The sequence below is a fragment of the Cavia porcellus genome, unplaced genomic scaffold (assembly GCF_034190915.1).
Source record: "Cavia porcellus strain 051 isolate PalLab524CR breed Dunkin Hartley unplaced genomic scaffold, mCavPor4.1 scaffold_26, whole genome shotgun sequence".
In the NCBI taxonomy this organism is placed as follows: domain Eukaryota; kingdom Metazoa; phylum Chordata; class Mammalia; order Rodentia; family Caviidae; genus Cavia; species Cavia porcellus.
This window is the reverse complement of record NW_026947509.1, coordinates 41,730,872-41,751,612: the sequence shown is the minus strand read 5'-3', so window position 1 is coordinate 41,751,612 and position 20,741 is coordinate 41,730,872. Positions and strand designations below refer to the sequence as shown.

Below are 20,741 nucleotides of genomic sequence, written 5' to 3'. Positions count from 1 at the left end.
TCCCTAAAATTCGTATGTTAAAGCCATAGTCTTCAGTGTGACTACTTAGAAACAGGGCCTTTAATGAGATAAATAAAATTAAATGATGTCACAGGGTGGGGTCCTAACCTAATAGGGTTGCTTACAAGGAAAGAAAAGGATAACAGCTATCTTCTTCTGTTTCCATATACAGAGAGAAAAGAATTGTGAGAACAAAGCAAGCAGGCAGCTAGCTACAATCAGGAAAAGAAGTTTCACTAGAAAACAACCTTAATGGCATTCTGACCTTGTACTTCTAGTTTTCAGAACTGTGAGAAAATAAATTCCTGCTGTTAAAACTACAGATTTAGTAGGATACGACTGTGGCAAGCCTACAAGCAGTATAATGAATGAAATCTGAAATATTTCCAAAAGTTGCTTTACTTACAGAAAGAAATAGAGAAAGAGAGAGAGAGGGAAGGAGGGTGGGCGAGCGTGTATGTGGCAAGCCTTTTTTCCCTTTGAGCTTTAATTAAAACAAATGTACTCTTCAGACAACAGGAAAAAACTTTAAATGTAACTGAACAGTGTGACTTATCATATGCTTACCTGCTAAGTACAATACCTTCACCTGAGAAGGCTGCAGTGCTTCACAGAAGATAATAACAGACCCCAGCTGACCCTCCAGGGATGTGGGGCACCCCCACTCACTGTCTTGGGTGCCAGCTGATATCAATTTAGTAACTGATTTTGATTTCTCAACTGGTCCTCCCCAGGAGGCTGATGACAGAATCCCACCGAATGATGTCCGATGAGGGGTAATGGGAGAAGAGAAAGGTGGATCTGGGATCTGGGATGGTGGGGGAGTGGTGGTTCTCTGCCCAGCAGAACCAATGCAACAGGAAGTGAAAGGCTAAAAACAGAAAACAAAAGTTACAGAATTTTAAATAAATACCTAGAAAACAAATAAGTATCTTTAAAAGTAAACAGTTCAGAGCTAGGAATGTAGCTGTGTCTCAACACTGACCTAGCGTGCACAAGATCCTTGCTTGGATCCCCAGGAATACTAAATAAATAGATTAAAAATTAAAACTAATCTGACACACGTCTGTAATTACAGCACTAGTGAGATTGACGTTACAACAAGAGTTCGAGAACAGCCTGAACTACACTGCTAGACCCTGTCTCAAAAAAGACTAATAAATAAATAAATCATAAAAACAAATAAAAGAATGACACAACAGACAAAATTAAACAAAATGAAAATGGATAAAATCTTATTTTTATTTTCTTTATATATATATATATATATATGTTATTTTAATGATTCCTTTTATAACCTTGTGTGAATTTTTGTTTTGAATTAGCGTTTTTTTTTTTGTTTGTTTGTTTGTTTTTTTTTGAGTCAGAGTCTCACTATGTAGTTCATGCTGGCCTTGAAACTGTACCTAGTTGATCTTGAACTCATGGCAATCTTCCTGCCTCAGTCTCCCAAATGCTGGGATTACAGGTCATATACCACATGGCCTGGCTTAAATTTTGGAGTTTTAAATGTATGTATATTCTAAGAAAACTTTAAACAAATTTATTACTATCTAAAATAGAGGAAAGCTATTTTTCCACTTAGAATTCATGAACAAAGTTATACATTAATATAGTCATCAAGATGAAAAGCAGTAAAAAAAACTACTACAATCTTAGAAGGATTTGAGAAATAGTCATTCCATTCTATTATATTCAGAAAAGACTTCTAAATTATCCCAAAACCTCTGAAAAATCTAATGCTTTTAATAACTTCTGATTTTTATTAGTACATGTTTATAATACATCATGATTATGTTCACTGTGGATTTCATTTTGTTTTTAACTAATGGAAACTGAACCCAAGGCCTTCATACACAGCTACATTCTCAGTCCTTTGAATTTTGAGACTGGTAAAGTTGGCACGCTACAGGGCCTGGGATTGCACCTGTGACCCGCCTGACTAATCCTCCCAGAGTGCTGGGATTACAAATGTGCATTATCACATGTGGCCTCAGTACAAAAACTCTACTTTATAGCTAGTTACAATGTGACACTTAAAATTTCTTCATTTTGTTTCAAATTTTGTGAAAATGGAAGAGTCAATTATGATATCTTGTATTTTATATACTTGGAAGATTTCATTAAATGGTACTTAGATTTATTAATTTCATTATCTTTCCTGTTATATCTTTTTTCCTAAGCCTTCACATTTATTTATTCCTTGAGTTGTTTTATTTTTTATTTTTCATTTTTGTTTTGTTTTTTTGGTACCAGAGATCAAACTCATGACCTCACGCTTGCCAGGCAGGTGCTTACACCACTGAGCTAACTCCCTGGCCCTGTGCTGTCTTTTTTAAACACATTATCAAATGTCATTTCATGATAGATTAACATTATTAATTTACTGTATCTTAATACATAACACCAAAAAAACTTAAATTTGGGAGCACATATTTAAAATTCTTAAAAAAAAAACCTTTGTATATTAACTGAAAATGTTAAGGAATTTTCAATTAATTGAGCCTGTGAAGAATAAGTCAGACACACTTACTTCATTCATGGCAGGAAATCGGAGCGGGGCAGAGACCTTTGGCTGTCCATTGTCATAGATAGACACAAAACTCTGACCAAAAGGCCTTTTTCCAGGGATGTGAACAATAGTTATGTTGTGCTGGTGAAATAAAACATACATAGAAAAGGCTAAAGTCACATTATGTTTTTGGAATAATAAATGTTTACAGAGTATTATTCTATAACCCATTTGTATGAATAAAGATTAACCACAGTTGAATACTGATGTTTTCAAAATAAACAATTTTTTCTATATTAGCACAAAAGCCTTTTCTAAAAAACTCAGACACATCATAACATAGTATCTTTTCTGCATTTTCCAAGACTGTGAATATTCTTTAGAATCAATTTTTCTCATTAGAAGTAAAAAAGCACTTAAGTTAAAAGTCCAATCTGTTTTTTAAAAATCTTAACCTAATTTTTTTTTTTTATACCAGGAATTGAACTCAAGACCTTGCTTTTGCAAGGCAGGTGCTGTGCCACTAAGCTATATCTCTGACCTCTATTTTATTTTTAACAAAATGATTACTGAATATATGATGGTGATGGCAAACAGTATTACAAATTTCAATATGAATAGAATTTTAAAGTAAGCATTACTTGACTATTAAAAAGGAAATAAAAACTCCTTAAAAATATCCATCAAATTGTATTTGTTTTAAAGGAAAGAAGAAAGAAATTAAACATGATGCCCTAAAACCTTACCCAGAGGGAATCACAAAAACAGTGATCAGGAAGCATAACCGTTGCATATTCTCTTTTTGTGCATACTGCCACAACCAACATACCTGAATGGGTAATAAAAGCTTCAAAACCTATGCCACTTCCTGTAAAAAAGCTAACAAAAATAAATACTATTAGAACTTCTGAAGTCAGCTGATCAGTTTCATCATCACTGAAACACATGAAACCATGAATGTTTTGATTAACAATGCCGTAGTTTAAATGTTACTGCCATATATCAAACACAGTTTTAAAGTTCTTTTTGTACATGAGTTAGCGTTATAAGTGAAATTCCATTGGCAAACCATAGCAAAACTGTAAATTTTCAGATTTGCTTTGTTTTGTTTCTTGAGACAGGGTACTGGTTTGTAGTTAAGGCTAGCCTTGAACTCACTAGGTAGCCCAGGCTGGCCCTGAACTTCCAGCAATCCTCCTGGCTTAGCCTCCTAATTACTGGAATCATAGGCATAAACCACTGTATCCTGCTTAAATTTTCAAATCTTCAAAATTCATCCAACAAAGATTCAGAAAACATATATAAAGGTATTAAAAATCACCAGGCATAATAAAAATTATTATTTACTGAAGTTTGGATGAACTTACACATACATTTTCTAGTCATTCATATAAGCATGGGACAGGCATTGTCACTGAAGTTATTATGCCTTTATCTCTACATTTACTTATCTTTTTTAACTACTGTTATTTAAATTTAAATTTCTGAATAGCTGTGCTTAGTACATGTTTTCATTCCTTGATGGAGATTGGTACATGTGCATAACCCATTACGTTTGAGAAACAAGTTTCCAAATTAGTCTTAGGATTTAATCAGCAAAATGTGTAAGATACATAATTATTGGGAAAGCAGTAAACTACTTATAACTAAACTGTATGCAACCAAAGGATGAAGAGGCTCCAGAAAAATTGTTATTATCTTTAAAATGATATGCGCGGACAGGCTTTTTCCTATTTAAGAAATCATGACATATGAAGTTAAGACATATCATATATATATTTCACAATTTGCACTATTACCTGTACAACTGTTTTCTTTTTCCTCCTTTGTTAGCAATGCCGACAGTCAACTGATCCTGATCTAAGCAAAACCAAGCACTGAAAGAAAAGGCAGACCCTGGCCATTTCTGTATAGAAGGCACAGAAATTCCTGCCATACTATGTGATAAATTAAAATACTGCAACGCACTTTCAAGACTCAGTTTTCGGGCCATCATTAGGATTGCTCGAGTCACAGGAGGGGTATAAGGATGAATAACCTTATATTCATCTACTCTTAGCAACCTTAGCAGTCGACGGACTTCTTCGAAGCTCACTGACTGACTCCCTAAGGAACCATGAATTGCAATCAAATTCTCAGCACAAGTTCGATGGAGTGAAGAATGTGAATCAAGGGTTTCAATGATTTTAATTCCCATGTTTGCATTGACACAAGTAATTCGACTCTGCCTATTAATACAACAAATTCTTTTTAGCCAATCAGAGATGAAGATTTGCAGGTCATGAGATTCTAGCTCTGGAAGCCACTGGATAAGAAGCAAGAGAGGCTGGACATTACTAATGCCCAAAATCCCAACTGAAGTGTGATCACCCTCTACAGCCTAAAAAACAACATAAAAGAAAATAGATTAGTTACCATTTTTAAAATGGCAATACAGCAATAAAACTTCTATAATTTTTAAAAAATTTTTAATATTTTTAAATTTTGAGAGGAATTTAATAAAGGTTAAAAATTCACCATATTCATGAGTTCTTTAAGTAGTTCCAAGGGAGGCTGACCCAGAGACTTTAATACTTCAAACATGTGTGTGTAACCAATTCTTTCTTTAAATACTTCCTAAAGGGGAAAATAATACATTGAACCATAATTTAAAAGACTAAATTTATTGCAATATTAAAATACTGACTATCCACTTTAACTTAATATTAAATAAAAGATTACAAATTCAGTATTTGTTCTCTTAAATCTCATATTCCATGTTAAAGTAAAGCTCATATACCTTCTGGAATACTTATATTCATCTGTCAAACAACAAAATAAATGAAATTAGCAGTAACAGGAACTATTATTTACAGATTACAGCATATGACACTTCTGCTACTTGCTTAATGACTTGTAATTAATAAAATATTACATAAAGCTAAAACAAAAAACATAAAAAATGAGACTTTGTGGCTAAGAACAATGAGACAACAGTTTCAAAGGATTAGACTTAAGAGGCATTTTAAGTAGTGGTAGAAAAAAACCCAAATACAAAGAATTTTCTCTTTGCTCTTTTTATCTAAATTATCTGCTGCATCAAGTTCATTTTCAGAAGCTTTAAGTTGCATATATTACTACATCTGCATGCACTCGAAAGCAATAAGGTAAAATATAGACAACCAAAAAGTGTAGAAAATATTCAATTAATTCACTGAAATTATGGCACAAATACTTGCACTCACTATAAAATCAAAAGACTTAAATAAAACCAGTAGTACTGGTTGTCTCAACCCTAGTTGCACATAGGTTAAGGATAGGAAGGAAATCTTTTTTGCAAAAGATTTTTTTGTTGCTGTTGTGTTAACATAAGCTTTGAAACTTTAAAACCATGAAGGCAGTATATAGTCAACAAGAAATTAACTTAAAAGACATGAACACTTTCTTAGCTTTGAATTTCAGAATACATTATAGGCAATCTGTTATAAACCAATTAGTTAGATCTTAGAATGATTTCTTCCTTATAAAAGCTATTACTAATTAGAGACTAAATTCACATGTTACAATTTAGAAAGTCCATTCAATAAGAACCTAACTGTACACAGTAACATTTCTACAGCAAAAACCAATGGAAACTAAGGAAAACAAATGATTACAATGCTCAGGGATCAGGGAATATTGATTCACTCTAGTACCAGAAAAGTGAAGCATAAAGTACAGTGGGGAAATGGGAAGATAAAGTGGTAATTATTCACTAGCTTTTACTGATTACCATGTGCCTGGCATTTTGCTTAGCATTTAACTGAGATGGTCTCGCTAATCCTGACAACTACTCAGTGAGGTAATTCTCAGTACAACTTACAAAAGGACAGTCAGATGCAGTGAAAGGGAAAAAGTAGAAAGCTCTGGAGGGTTAGTGTCTACACAAGCAGCAGCAGATGCTCTATGGCTATATAACCTGAAAAAATGTCTCACATGATTACATGTGGAAAATGTTCATATCTATAAAATGATTAAATGAAGAGTGATTATTTTAAGAAAATCTATGAAATAAACAATAATCATTTGAATACCAGCGCTTTCTTCCCATTATTCTTTTCCTTTTTGAGGGGAAAAGGGTGCACACATGTGTGGGCAAGCCCTATGCTCCCTCTCCCCCGTCTTTTAAAATTTGGAGACAAAGTTCTTAGAAAGTTGCCCAGAATGCCCTAGAACTTGCAGTCTTTCTGCCTAGCCTCCGGAATAGCTGGGACTATGGGTGTGCACCACCACCTGGCTATCTCCTTTTCTATGGTCAACACTAGAAATCTCTGCATCTCTCCTGATTCGCAGACCAGGAATCAATTCTTTTAAAATCCTGCAGTGTTTATAAGGGTAGTTTTTAAAATTATCAGCCAACTGCTCTTATACTAAGCTATTCTTTGAATACTTTAACTTCAGATGTTACTTAGCTGTACCTGTTACCTACTTTCACATACCACTTTGGGATTTGTGCAGTGAAAATTGGTTACATCTAAGACATTTTAAAGCTTGGGAATGTAAGTTTCACCTTGGCAGCTGGAGATTTGTTCATCACTGCAGTCAAAGCCTTAATGGTTGATACAGCCAAACAATCCAACTGTTCCTGAAATGCCTACCAAAGTGGGGAGAAGTAAACACATATAATCAAATTTTATTCAGTTAGGAAACCTCTGTTCCGAAAACCTGAAAAAGAATACTTAATACGCATTCCATTCCTCTTCCCATGAAATGGATTTCCGAAATACTGTAACCTGCAAGAGAAGTTAGCTAAGGTAACAGAAGATAAAGCCATATGTGTCAAGAAAGGTAAGGCAACATTCATCCATAGCATTAAATATTTTGAGGAAAAAAATAAAACAAAACACCAAGCTTAACACATGCTTTTCAAAAATAATGGACAATCTCAAGAGGAAGGGAAGGAGGTCTACAACCAGAAATTCTATTATGTTTTAATTTCCCTTCAAAAATATTCCTGAACTGTCTAGCTTTAAGTTCTACTCGTATACACAGTAAGATAGCTAAAATAACCTCACTCGTTTGCTTTCCAAACTACCAAAACTGAAATGGTATACACATACACCAATTAATCATTATCCTTATTATGTCAAAATGATCTCTAATAATTCAAAACACATAAAATGCTTATATATTTAATTTTTTTTTACAAATTTTTAGGTAGACACTGAAAGTTAAATGTGTATCCGATGCACTGTCCATGTGTCTAAAAAGGCAATCCTTGATACCAAAGATTTTGATGTTTGTTTTATTTTTTTAAAATCGGTATGGTGCTTATGCCATTGAGCTAAATCCCCAGCCCCGATACCAAAGATTTTAAGAAATAAAAAGTAGCTCCATTTTGTCTATCACTGTACAAGCTTCATAAACAAGAGATGTACCACATTTCAAGGCAGTGCACTTACAGCAAAACCCAAACACTAATACCAACAATATATTGAAACTGAACATTACTATTACATCAGCCTAAGCCAATCATGAGAGCACAGAATGAGGACCAGAAAGCAGTAAAATAAACAGTCCTGAAAATTGGCTGTCAGGAATATATAATTACAATCTGAAGCTCATCATTTCACAAACACGATTTTCCTTTCTATCTGACAAAACAGATTTGAGTATAAAAGGAACCGTTTAGATCTTTGTGATCTAAGATCTATCATTCTTAGGAAGATTACTCAATCTAGAATCCTAGTTCTTGTTATGTTGTTATGTACTTTGTGCAAATATTAAACATATTACAGCATATATTAAAACATTGTGGGGCTGGGGATTTAGCTCAGCGGCATAAGCGCCTGCCTTGCAAGCAGGTGGTCGTGAGTTCGATCCCCAGTACCAATAAAAATGAAAAAGACAAAAAAACAAACAAAACAAAACAAAACAAAACATTGTGTATGCTAAATTTCATACAAATAAGATCTGTGCAAGATTTTGTCCATGACGAGTAAGCCAAAAAAACCTCATTACACCTATCATTTGGAATTGTAACATAAATCTCTACTAAACTACTATGACTATTTTATTAATCTATACAATTAAGCCTTAACAAAGACTAAACATTCAGAGAAATCTAAAACAGTACAGTTCTCTGAACTGGCATTTCATATCCAGAATAGAAAAGGATAGAAGAGAATAAAACATTTTTATATCATGATTCTGTAAACCTAAACATTAATATAATGCTAAGAAAAATAAATTCTCTCACAACATTTTAGGCAAGAAAAAGAACAAAATATTTTTCTTTTAAGGACAAGATCTTACTTTGTAGCTCAGGTTGGCCTTGATCTCATGATTCTCTTGCCCCTAGCCTTTTGAAATCTGGCATTCTAGGTATATAGCACCACACCCAACTACACAGTAATTTTTTTAAGAACTAATTTAATATATAATGAGAAGCAACGTGAACAATATATCTTCCTTTATTATAGCTATATACAGTTGGATTTTTAGGATAGAAAAACTAAATTTTATGATAAATTAAAACTAAAAAAGTTCAACATCTTCTTCCCTTCCTCCAAGATTTGGGTTGTCCATTAAATTATAATCATTATATGTCAATAAAAAGCAAAGAATCAAAACATTAAAAATAAATAATTTATATTCACAAACAAAGCCCTGCAGTCCCAATATACCATAGTGCTTAGAAAAGTAAGCTCCAAAATATGAAATTATCATCAGGTAGACAGCCTTGACACTGGAATTCCATTCCTGTACTTTGTATCTTCTCTGAATGAATGGAACACACACAAATGGAATGGTATTGACTTTACCAAGCACTAAGATTTCATCCTTTAGATGAAAGCAATGTTTAATCTTATATAACTTTTTAAAATAGTGAATATCAGAATCAGATGTTTACATATTTTAAGAAGTAAGAAAAGTACAGGAACAGTTATTCCCATTAACTGATTTTGGACTTCAGCTGAAACAAGATGCAGGCTTTGTAGGTACCTGGTCCTCATTCATTTCTGTCAGTAATTTGTTGGCAAGGTCTTTCTCGCTCTTGTCTGTCACCTTATTGTTAGCATTTAAAAATAGCTGTTCAAAACAGAGACAAGAATAATGGAGAAAGAACATTACATTGTTACAGGGTATATAAGCAGAGTGAAGCCTAAATGGATTTCCTGTCTCTTGAAAACAACCCCTACATACTCCCCCAAAAAGAAAAACCAAACAAAACTAAGAAATCTTTTGTGAAGTACCCTCTTCTGAAAACTGAAGATTATTTGCTTTTTGGACTATGAACTAATTTAGTTTATGTACTATTTAATTATTATAGATACATTTCTCCCTTAGAACTCATTCTTGCTAAAATAAGAAAAAGCAACAATAATTAAAATTAGTTATTCCTAAACTCTTAAACAATCAGCAGAGAATGTCTCAGAGAAGTTGCTACTGAAATAGACTTAAAAACAGTAACAAATAACACACTTAATCAAGTTTGTAAAATGATATTAAGCTGACTTTCCAGAAGGTTCTTGCTGGAAACAGTTCTCAGGGTCTCTAAAAAGCTAGCGTGTACCCTGACATGGGAGCCAGTGTGCAGCACTTCCCAATTTACTGCCTACAGATTTGGCTGAAATACTGTTTAAAGATATGCTCCAAAGTCACCAAGTGTTGAACCTAGTTTACATTTATTTGTATTCTGGAAAAGGAGGCTGGGATAATCTCTGGCACACACAGGGAATATCTTTTTCTGAATAAAAAAGAAATCAAATAGTTTCAGTACAGAAACTTAAGCATTCCAAAAAGCCTTGGCTTCTGTCATAGTCTGGATAAAGAGAAAGCTAATCAGAATAAAAGTGAAAGGCAGAGAAAGATTTATGAAGAAATATACTAAGAGACTCTTAAAAAGAGATTCTTAGAGAATTCTGACACTTCAGAAGTGAGAAAACAGAGGTTTGGTTACATGCTAAAATATTTACTACAAAATAAACTGGATGACAGCATGATAGTATATATGTAAAGCTTAACAAAATAATAGTATTTCAAATAAAAGATCCAGATTTGAATCTTTTGCTATTTCTTGGCTTTAATTTTAAGAAATATTACTCAATTACTTCAAAACTGTTTTCTCAAAAAAATAAGAAAAGTAATCAGTCAGCTATAATATTAAATGATAAAAATTTATGCTAGCTTTCTGCATGTGATATCTAGCATAAAACAGCTTTCTGCATGTGATATCTAGCATATAACAGATCTGAACAAAAGAAAGCTGGTGATTCCCAATACTACAAAAAGAAAAATAAGTAAAAACTGTACTATCAGCAAAGACTCCATATATTGAGGTGCAAGGCAATTACAATGCTCAAGCAAAGCTGATGAAAGCTGTAGCCGTCCTATTTTGTATAGGATGCTCACAGAGTGATGAAATTAACTAAAAGATGCATTTTTTCAGGAAATATCCTTGTATCATAGAACAATTGCCTCACCATGTTAGGCAATTATGACAAATTGTCTTGTAAATACACTACTTACATCAGATTCATTATATCTATAGGTAGACATGCGCTAAGAGATTCATATACTGAAGAAAAAAGTCCATCCTAACATATTTAGTAGAAACTATACTATGTCCTAGACATAACCCTAGAATGTACAATTAGCAGATACTTTATGCATGTAGGTGTTGACTTGATCACTGAATTTGTCTGTAGAGCTAATAAAGCCATACTGCTTTTTCTGTAACAATAAAAAAGTTCTATAAACACTGCAATTATGCCATTTTCACCTATCTAGTAGAATTTGATAATTTCCCTGGCTTTATACGTATCAATATAGTCCTTACAATCATACGTCATTTTTGCTGTACAGCACAAGGTAAGCAAAATATTTCAGGGCTATTCCTTCTAACAATGTGAAAAAACTCAAGAAACAGATATTCAAATCCTCATTTTAGACTACTCTAACAGACTCAACCTGATTTTGGCAGGAAGTCCATGAATGAAATATAGTACTTCAAATAGAATGGTAAAAGCTCTATGAAATAGTTTCATTTACAAAGACTCTACAAGAAACTCTGTGAAATAAAAAAATAATACCCACCTTGAAATGATAAAATGATATTATAGTAAGCAAAAATCTTTGTTATTATGTACTCTCATGTATTGTTGCTACAAGTGCACAAAATTATAAAGCAAATTAGCACAACATATGAAGGATGTGTTTTTGTATATTTTCTCAATAGTGGTAACTTCCTTTCATACAATGCTTCCTCATTTTAAAAACAATAAAAGTTTGTGCCTTATGACTGGTAATTATAATAGGAAGTATATACTCAAGAGAATTTGAAAGCCATGTGATAGCAAAAACTAAGTATCAGTCTATAAAGAATTATTAAATAATTCTTAGTACATGAACTTAATATTGTCTAGACATGAAAATCTTAAACATGAAAATAAAGCATCAGAGCCAGCAGCAGCCATGCATCTCAGGAAGAGAACCAAGAAGCAGCTAAACCTTTCCTGTGAGCCAATGGCACTCATGGGCTAGGCCAACCCCCTCCTGTGAGCCAGCGGCAGCCATGTGACCCGGGAAAAGAACCAAGAAGAAGCTAATCCCTTCCTGTGAGCTGTTAGTAATCGTGGGTCAGGACGACCCCTTCCTGTGAGCCAGTGGCGGTCATGAGCTGGCTAACCCCTTCCTGTGAGCCAGTGGCAGCCAAGTGACCCAGGAAGAGAATCAAGAAGAACTAATCCCTTCCTGTGACTCAATGGTAGTCATGCGCTAGGACGACCCCTTCCTGTGAGCCAGCGGTGGCCATGAGACCCAGCAAGAGAACTAAGAAGAAGCTAACTCTTTTCTCTGAGCCAGCAACAGTCATGGGCTAAGACAACCCCTTCCTGTGAGCCAGTGGTGGCCCTGTGACCTAGGAAGAAACCAAGAAGAAGCCAATCCCTTAGTCTAAGCCAGTGGTAGTCATGGGCCAGGCCAATCCCTTTCTGTGAACTAGCCAGCACACAGGCTGTGAGACAAGAAGTACTGAACCACCCCTCCAATTGCCAAACCACTGGCTGAGATGATAGCCACTGAAGTAAAACAACAACCTAATGCCTATATTGTTTTACTGTCTTTGCAGCTCTAAAGCCAGTAGTCTAAGCTTCTGTTTAGAGGACAACAATATGCAATATAGCAGCTACAGGGGATTTTCTTCTGAAGGTGGCAGTCATTATTAATTCCCTATTATCTCGTTTTAAATTCCTTTATCATTTTCATTGTTTTGTTTTATTCAGTTTTGTTTTGTTTGATTTTATTATATCTGATGGCATGGGGAGCTATTTTGAAGACAGTAACATACATTATGGTAGCCACTGTTGATTTCCTATTATCTTGTTTTCAAGTCTTGTATCACTTTCATTGTTTCATTTTGATTGGTTTTATTCTGTTTTGTTTTGTTTGATTTTATTATGTCTAACGGTATGGACAACTATTTTGAAGATAACAAGAGGCAACACGGTTGCTTTCCTATTATCCTGCTTTGAAATTCTGTATTATTTTCACAGTTTAGTTTTGATTGGCTTTATTCTATTTTATTTACTTTGGTTGTATTCTCTTTAAAATAAAATAAAATAGAAAAAAGAAAATAAAATATCCTACATAAAAATTATATGCAAATATGTAAGATGTTACTTTATTAAAAAGACTTTACTACTCAACAATTTGATTTTAAAATGGGCAAAAGGCTTCAGATATTTCTCTAAAGAAGATACACAAATATGGCACAGATAAGAAATGTTCATCATCACTAGTCATTTGTAAAAAGCAAATCAAAACCACAGTGATAGCACTTCATATCACATAGGGCAGTAATTATGAGAATAAAAAATATCAAGTGTTGATGCAGAAACTGGAATCCTCCAAAGTAATTCTGTGAACAAGAATCATAAATAAGAATTAAACGAAGGAAAACTAAAATAGGTGCAGCAAGATACAGGGGGAATATCTTCTTAATCTAAAATCAAAATGTACAGATCAAAGAATGACTTGTCTCGGTTAAATTTGTAATAACAAAGAAGTGGAGACGCTGTAGTCAAGTGTTGCTTTATGAACTGCAGTCAGCTTTTTCTGTAAAAAAAAAAAAAACCTAAGCCTTAGTTTATACTGAACAGATAAGATCACTGTGAGAAAGGTAATAAATTGCTACACTGCAACAGAAGTGAAGAATTTATAGGTGTTTAATTCATACTTATTTCTCCTAAATATCTTGGTTTCTTCAAGGCTGAGCACTGAACACAAGGCACTGCATGGTCTCCACCACTAAGCCACATCTCCAGCTCCTCTCCTAGCTATCTCTGAGAATGACAACTTAATGAGAAAATACTCAGACATTCTAAAGGGAAGATACTAGTCATTAAGGCTGAATAATGTTTATTTGGGTTTTTTCTTCTTTTTTTTGAGATAGGTTTCGCTCTGTACTTCAGGTGGGTCCTAAGCTCACTATGTAGCCCAGACTGGCCTTAAACTTGTAGCAATCCTCCTGCCTCACTGAGTGTCAGGATTACATGCATGGGCCACCATTCCTGGCCACCATTCCTGTCAGGTATCTTTAACAAACATGAATTCAAGGGGCTGGGGATTTAGCTCAGCAGCATAAGCACCTGCCTTGCAAGTGCGTGGTCATGAGTTTGATCCCCAGTACCAATAAAAAAGAAAAAGACAACAACAACAACAACAACAACAAAAAAAAAAAACATGAATTCAGGGTACTCTAACATGAAATTTAGTATTTTGGATAGATTTACCAAAGAAAACTTGATATTCAAAGAAATATGAGTGAAAACTTCAATCAATTATAAAAATTTGGACAATTTTAAAAGCCAGTTTTAATACATTGTTTCACTTTTTATGGCAAAAATTTTAATTTCAAAGCCAAAAAATGATTCAGGCTGGTGAATGTTTAAACCTAAACCAGTCGGAAAGGGCCTTCCTCCCTCCTAAATTTATAAACCTGATTTCCACCCCCTTACCATCAGATCTTTTCATCTGCTGGCTTAGCAGTTAATTACATTCAAGCCCAACACTATTTTAAAAAAGAAACTAATGTCTATTACAAGGTTTCAAGGATACTGATAAAAAGTTTCAATGGAGCAATAGAGGCAAAAGCCAGACATACTTTAAAATTAACAGAATAGGATCCAATCCTTGCTACCTCTCAAAATGTTACAGAACCTGTAACTGCACTTGTTATCTCATGGGTATGAGTAGACTTTATCAGGCCTAAAAACAGGGAGAGAAGAATCTTTCAATAGGGTCACATTTTCAAGAGAATTATCTGACAAACATACAAACTGTACACATGTACAAAGGCCTTTTATTTAGAGCACATATTGGTATGGAAGAAGCCACTGCCAATATCAGAAAACATCAAAGAACAACCACGCAAGAGATGAAACGCCTTGGAACAAAGGCTGAAGAGCAGCCAGGCCAACAGTGTCAGAGCGGGCTTTTGGGGTTTAATGTTTTCATTCCCTTTGTTTTTCTCTATGCCTACTCTAAAGATGTTTTAGTTTTTAATAACAGTTCCTGTGACAGGGGGATGTTTATTAAGTTTTATAAACAAATATTTTCATTGTACACAAAATTCAGATAATCCAGTATTCTCATTCAAATGATTTAAAACGTGTAGGAAATACATCTATTTATGAAACTCTTTATGGAGAGAAAAATGATGAAAGGGAAACTCAGCAAGGGGGAAGGGATAAAGGAATTGAAAACAAGATATTTTTTATATATGCACCAATTCTCCAATGTGAATACAACTATTTTGTTGTTGTTACTGTTTTAAAGAGAATAAAACCAAACAAAATAAAACAGAATAGAACCAATCAAAACAAAACACTGAACACAACACAGGACTTCAAAACAAAGTAACAGAAGAAGTCAACAATAGTTACCGTAAGGGAATACAATAATGTATTATAAACATACAAAAATAAGAAAACGCGCCCTTGCTAGATGCAGCTTGCTGCTCCGGTGGCCCCCGGTCAACGCAATCTTGGGTCCCATTTGCGAGCTGGGCACGCGGGTGGAGGCGGGCATGGAAGACGAGGACTATGGTTTTAAGGAAGCAAGTGAGCTGAGTGGGCTGCCACGATGACTATTTACTTTTCTACTCCCCTCCAGGGAGTCAGGGCAGCTGTATCAGAGGATTGAGGAGTCTGAAAATGGCGGCGAGCTAGGGGATCGAGCGAAGAATCTCTCCAGAGAATTCAAACTCAAAGCTAAAAAAAAAGACAGCATGGAGAGGACCAGACAAATCGATAGCGATTCTTATTAACCAAGACAGTACAGCTGGAGGATTTAAAGTCGTGCTGAGACCGGAGACTGCAAATCCCGCGCCCTTAAATCAACGAACAGACTCGTGGACCCAGCACGAAAAGCTGAGTTGCTTTTGGGGACTGCGGAAACTGAGACCCAGATCGAGACTCCAGGTGGCAGCCAGTTCTGCACCGCTGCACCAGAGCAGATGTACAGAGCTCTGGCGTTTCGAATCTAAATGGTGCACAGAAATCTGACCAGTCAGCGCTGAGCCGCGAGGTGGGGAAAAGTGGACCGCTTGGTGTGCGGCGGTCCCGGAGTGGGGACTTGCACCGGACTCTGGTGAGTACAGAAAACCCCACGGCTGCTGGGTTTGACCAGAGAACAGCTGGCCCGCCACCACGGGGAAATCAATAACACAGAATCTGGTGCAGACATATTAGCCTGGCGGCAGAAACCGCAGCTTGGTAACATCACCAGGTCCCCCTGTAGGGAGGGCTGGTGGAAGACATCTTGAGTCCTGGCAGAGTCTGATTGCTTGCTGGCTTCAGCTCCGCACGGAGAACTTAGTGGGAGCCATCTTGGTTTTGGGCAGATCTGCTTTTCTAGAGCTCCTATCACAGAGAGGTTTGGAAGAGAACGGCTGGGACCTGGGCAGAATCCTGTGTCATTACCCAGCTGCTTCTGATTCAGGGAGAACTGGCAGGAGCTACTGGGGCTAGACCAGGCCTCTGCTTGGGGCCCAATGGGCGGATGCAGAATGGTCACAACTCAGTGACAACCAGAAAGTACAGCCTAATTTATGAACTAACTGGCACAGAGGCTAGAGACTAGACTGTACCGCCCCTGCATCCCAGCCTACCCCAGATAACAGCAAATTGGGGAGGACAGCAAAAACTCAAGCCAGCACGCTTCTGAAAGGCCCTAAGCAATTCGGAGAGGGCCAGAGAACTCCAGGACAGTCTGAAAGAAACCAGAAACATGACAAGAGATAAAAATAAAAAAAAATCTCCAGCTGTTCAACAGGAGAAATTAAACCCAAGAGAACTAAACACTGAAGAGAACAAACACAGTAACCATCCATTGCTCGACACAGCATCAGCCGAAATTAAAAAGTATTTACATGATCTCATAGAGGAATTTAAAGATGTACTCCTGATCCAAATGAGGCAAGATATAAAGAGATTAATTAAAGAAATGACAAGCCCCGCCCAAGAGAACACAGATGGAAGAACTGAGGAAACCAGAAAAGAAAGAGAAGCATCTGAAGAAGAATTTAAGCATAACTTAGAATACATGAAACAGATCCAAAGAGAATATCAGGAAACTAAAAACTCCATTGAATATTGGCAAAATGCCTTGACAGAAACTAAAGACAACCTTCTGAAACTTGAAGAGAGATTTAGGGCTTATGAACGTGAAAGAAAAAGCCTCTTAAAAATAACAAGGAACCAGAAAGAAGCAATTCTAAAACTGGAAGATGATAAAAAGATGCATAACCTAAGAATAAAGAATGTGAGTGAGGAAGCAGGAACATCCAAAAATGAAATACAAAAAATATTCACAGAGATATTAAAGCAAAATTTCCCACGTATAGCAAAAAGAAATGATATCCAGATAAAAGAAGCATACAGAACGCCAGCTACCTACAACCAAAACAGATCTACGCCTAGGCATATAATAATCGAGATCCCAGAAATCTACCAAAAAAACAGAATATTAAAAGCAGCCAGAGAAAAGATGCAGGTTACCTATAACGGGAAATCTATCAAAATAACAGCAGACTTATCAACACAAACTCTTAAGTCAAGAAGGGAGTGGGGAGAAATATTCCAAGTCCTGAAGGAAAAAAATGTGGGGGATGAGGTGTCACTTTGTAGGCCCAACCCCCTCTAACCTGCAATTTACAATAGCCGCCCTAGTATGCGAGAAGGAGGTAGAATAGGAATGCCTGTTCTTAGTGAGCCCTCACCCTCTGGAATCCATACTGTGAGCTGGCTTTGTTTTGCAGAAGTCTTGAGGAAGTGGCTGGCCACCCTTTGTGACACTAACAGCAGACAAATTAACAACATTCTTGAGCTAATGAATTTCTTCCTGGGCTAGAGAGGTTATGAGAACTGGTTGTGATTATTTACCTCACTTAGATAGCTTTAGAATAAACATTGTAGTCTGTCACGTTGTAGCTTGCCACAAAGAATGCCTTTTCACTACTTAATTATCTGGGCTCTGTGAACTGATCGGGTTTACTATATATGAATCCTAAAATAAAGATTGTGCGTACAGTGCAGTGCAGTGCAGTGTAACGCGGTGCAGACAGCAAAGGTGTCTCTCCTGTCTTTCTTTTCCAAGCGCTGTACCCCCCGTGTCCCGACAAGGCGTGCGTGTGTGTTTACCTTGCCCGGAGTTCAGAGTGCCCTAGACACTCACGACAAGTGGCGCCCGAATTCAGGGACTCCGAAGGTCGCTTAGGAAGGTAAGTATAATTTTATTACGGGGAAATGGGACAATCTGCTTCTTCTCCTTTCTTAAAAATTCTTAAACATTTATTATCTATATATGGCATATCGCTCAGGTCAGCTGACTTGGATATGTGTATTGATACAATTAAAGAATATAATCCTTGGTTTCCAGATGAAGGAACTTTGGATGTAGAAGTATGGAGGAAGGCAAGGGTTAGTATAGAAAGGGCTATGCAACAGGAAGAAAAGATTCCTTTACGTTTTTGGGCTATTTGGTCGGTTGTGTACTCTTTATTAAAAGCTATGGAAGATGAACATATTGTAGAAAATCTTCAACTAGAAATTAAGCCAGTTATTCAGGAATTGCCCCTCACAGAGGAGGAGCAGAATGTAGTTCAAAATGACGCTATCGCTTTAAGTAGTGAAAAGGCGTCCAAACTAAAAGTAAAATCCACTACAGCCGACTCAGCTTTAGCTGCCGCAGCAATATCAAATTATGACAATCGCCCAATTTTACAGGCTATACAACATTTAACACAAGAGGTGAAACAACTCTCCGTTAAGCAAAACCCGCCTATAGTTCCCTCTGCACCTCCTCCATCTAACCCTAATTGGAGTAAAGCCAAGCTAGCTTTGGCTGATCTACCAAAATTAGGGGATTCTGATGAGGAAAAGCCTGCCTTTGCTTTCCCTGTAATCAGGCCACAGCCAATAGATGGAGAGGCAGTTCCCCCTAGATGGGAAGCATTTAATATGGATGATTTAGCAAAATTAAAAAAGGCTGTAACCCTTTATGGCCCTCAGGCTCATTACACTAGAGAATTAATAACATCAGTAGCAGATCAGTATGGTAATCTTGCTCCTTATGATTGGAAAGCCTTGGCCAAAATTCTTTTAAAGGAGCCAGAATATTTACAGTGGCACATGTGGTTTATGGAAGGTTGTGCGGAAAAGGCAAGACAAAATGCTGACGATCGAGATCCGAATATTAGACTCCTTTCTTATCCCATGCTCTCTGGTACAGGTTTCTTTGATACTGTTGAGCATCAGGCAGGAGCTCCAAGAGAGATTCATGCTCAATTAAAAGATATTGCTTTAAAAGCTTGGGATAAAATACGGCCTAAAGGATCAGAATATGGATCTTGGGCTAAAGTTCTGCAAGGAGCCAATGAACCGTAAGTTGAGTTCGTTGCAAGACTTCAAAATGTTATAGAAAAAACAGTAGTTGGACAAGACTTACAAGAGCATCTCTTAAAAATGTTAGCTTTTGAAAATGCTAATGATGAATGCAAAAGGGCTTTAATTCCAATAAAAGATACTGGAACGATTGACAATTTTATAAAACAATGTAAAGATTTAAATTCAGAATCTAGGAAAATGCAACTGTTTGCTGAGACCATGGCAACCACGTGGACTAATTGGCAATCTAAAAAGGAACAGTCTTTAAAATGTTTTAATTGTGGTCAGATAGGACATGTAAAGAGGGCCTGTCCAAAACTTGTAGGCAATGATCAAAAAAAGAGATCTAGAGCTCCCGGCTTATGTCCAAAATGTAAGAAGGGAAATCATTGGGCTCGTGAATGCAGGAGTAAACAAGTTAATTCAGCTGAACAAAAGGGAAACGGGAGAACGGGCCCTACCCCGGGCCCCGGACAAATCAATGGGGTAAATCTACCGTATTCTCCCTACAGCCAGCCACCCAACACAGTGCCGCAGTGGACATACCAGCCTTAAAAGATGTAGAATTAAGAGGAGGACAATCTCCCGTGAGAATTCCTACAGGAATTTTTGGTCCTCTGCCTGCGGGAACTTTTGGCTTGCTCACGGGTAGATCTAGTTTAAATCAAAAAGGCATTACTGTTCACTTAGGAATTATAGATGCAGCTTATAATGGAGAAATTCAGATTCTGATGTCCTCACTTACAGATTATAAATTATTAAAGGGAGAACGTATAGCTCAACTCATTTTACTGCCTTATATCCCAATAGGATCCTCTGTTGTTCAGCGAACAGGAGGGTTCGGCAGCACTAACCCTATTAATGTAATGTGGACAGCTAAATTATCTCAACAACAACCTCTTATTAATATTTTTATTGAGCATAAAAAAATTCAGGCTCTTATAGATACAGGCTCGGATATTACTATTGTTAAACCTACTGATTGGCCTTCTCATATTACTTATACTATTATTCCATGTAATATAAAAGGAGTAAGTAAAACTCCAGTAAATACAATTGGACAAGCCACAATGCATATACATATAAAGAATGAAGAGGGTCAAGTTGCTGTTATTAAACCTTATATCTTAGAGGTACCAGTTTCTATTTTAGGAAGAGATGTATTAGAACAATGGGGAGCTTATATACATTTTTAATATTTTGCATGTTTCTACAGCCTAGGGAAATGAATCCTTTAAAGCTTAATTGGAAAAATGATGACCCAATTTGGATAGATCAGTGGCCTTTGACTACTCAAAAGTTACAGGCAGCGCAGGAATTGA

The 20,741-nt window shown here is 36.2% G+C and overlaps 1 protein-coding gene across 6 annotated transcripts in view; it reads right to left on the bottom strand.

The window, feature by feature from the left end:
- Positions 1–20,741, bottom strand: part of Nbeal1 (neurobeachin like 1) — a 177,170-nt gene that overhangs the window by 95,594 nt on the left and 60,835 nt on the right. For 4 of the 6 annotated variants that reach the window (XM_063237279.1, XM_063237278.1, XM_063237283.1 and 1 more), the window contains 7 exons: positions 9,476–9,562; positions 7,041–7,124; positions 5,030–5,128; positions 4,312–4,892; positions 3,259–3,391; positions 2,534–2,653; positions 568–871 (listed from right to left, as the gene is read on the bottom strand). In XM_063237279.1, the coding sequence (XP_063093349.1) occupies positions 568–871; positions 2,534–2,653; positions 3,259–3,391; positions 4,312–4,892; positions 5,030–5,128; positions 7,041–7,124; positions 9,476–9,562 (1,408 nt within the window). The remainder of the gene's footprint in view (positions 1–567; positions 872–2,533; positions 2,654–3,258; positions 3,392–4,311; positions 4,893–5,029; positions 5,129–7,040; positions 7,125–9,475; positions 9,563–20,741) is intronic. The other 2 variants (XM_063237281.1, XM_063237280.1) reach the window with 1 other exon arrangement.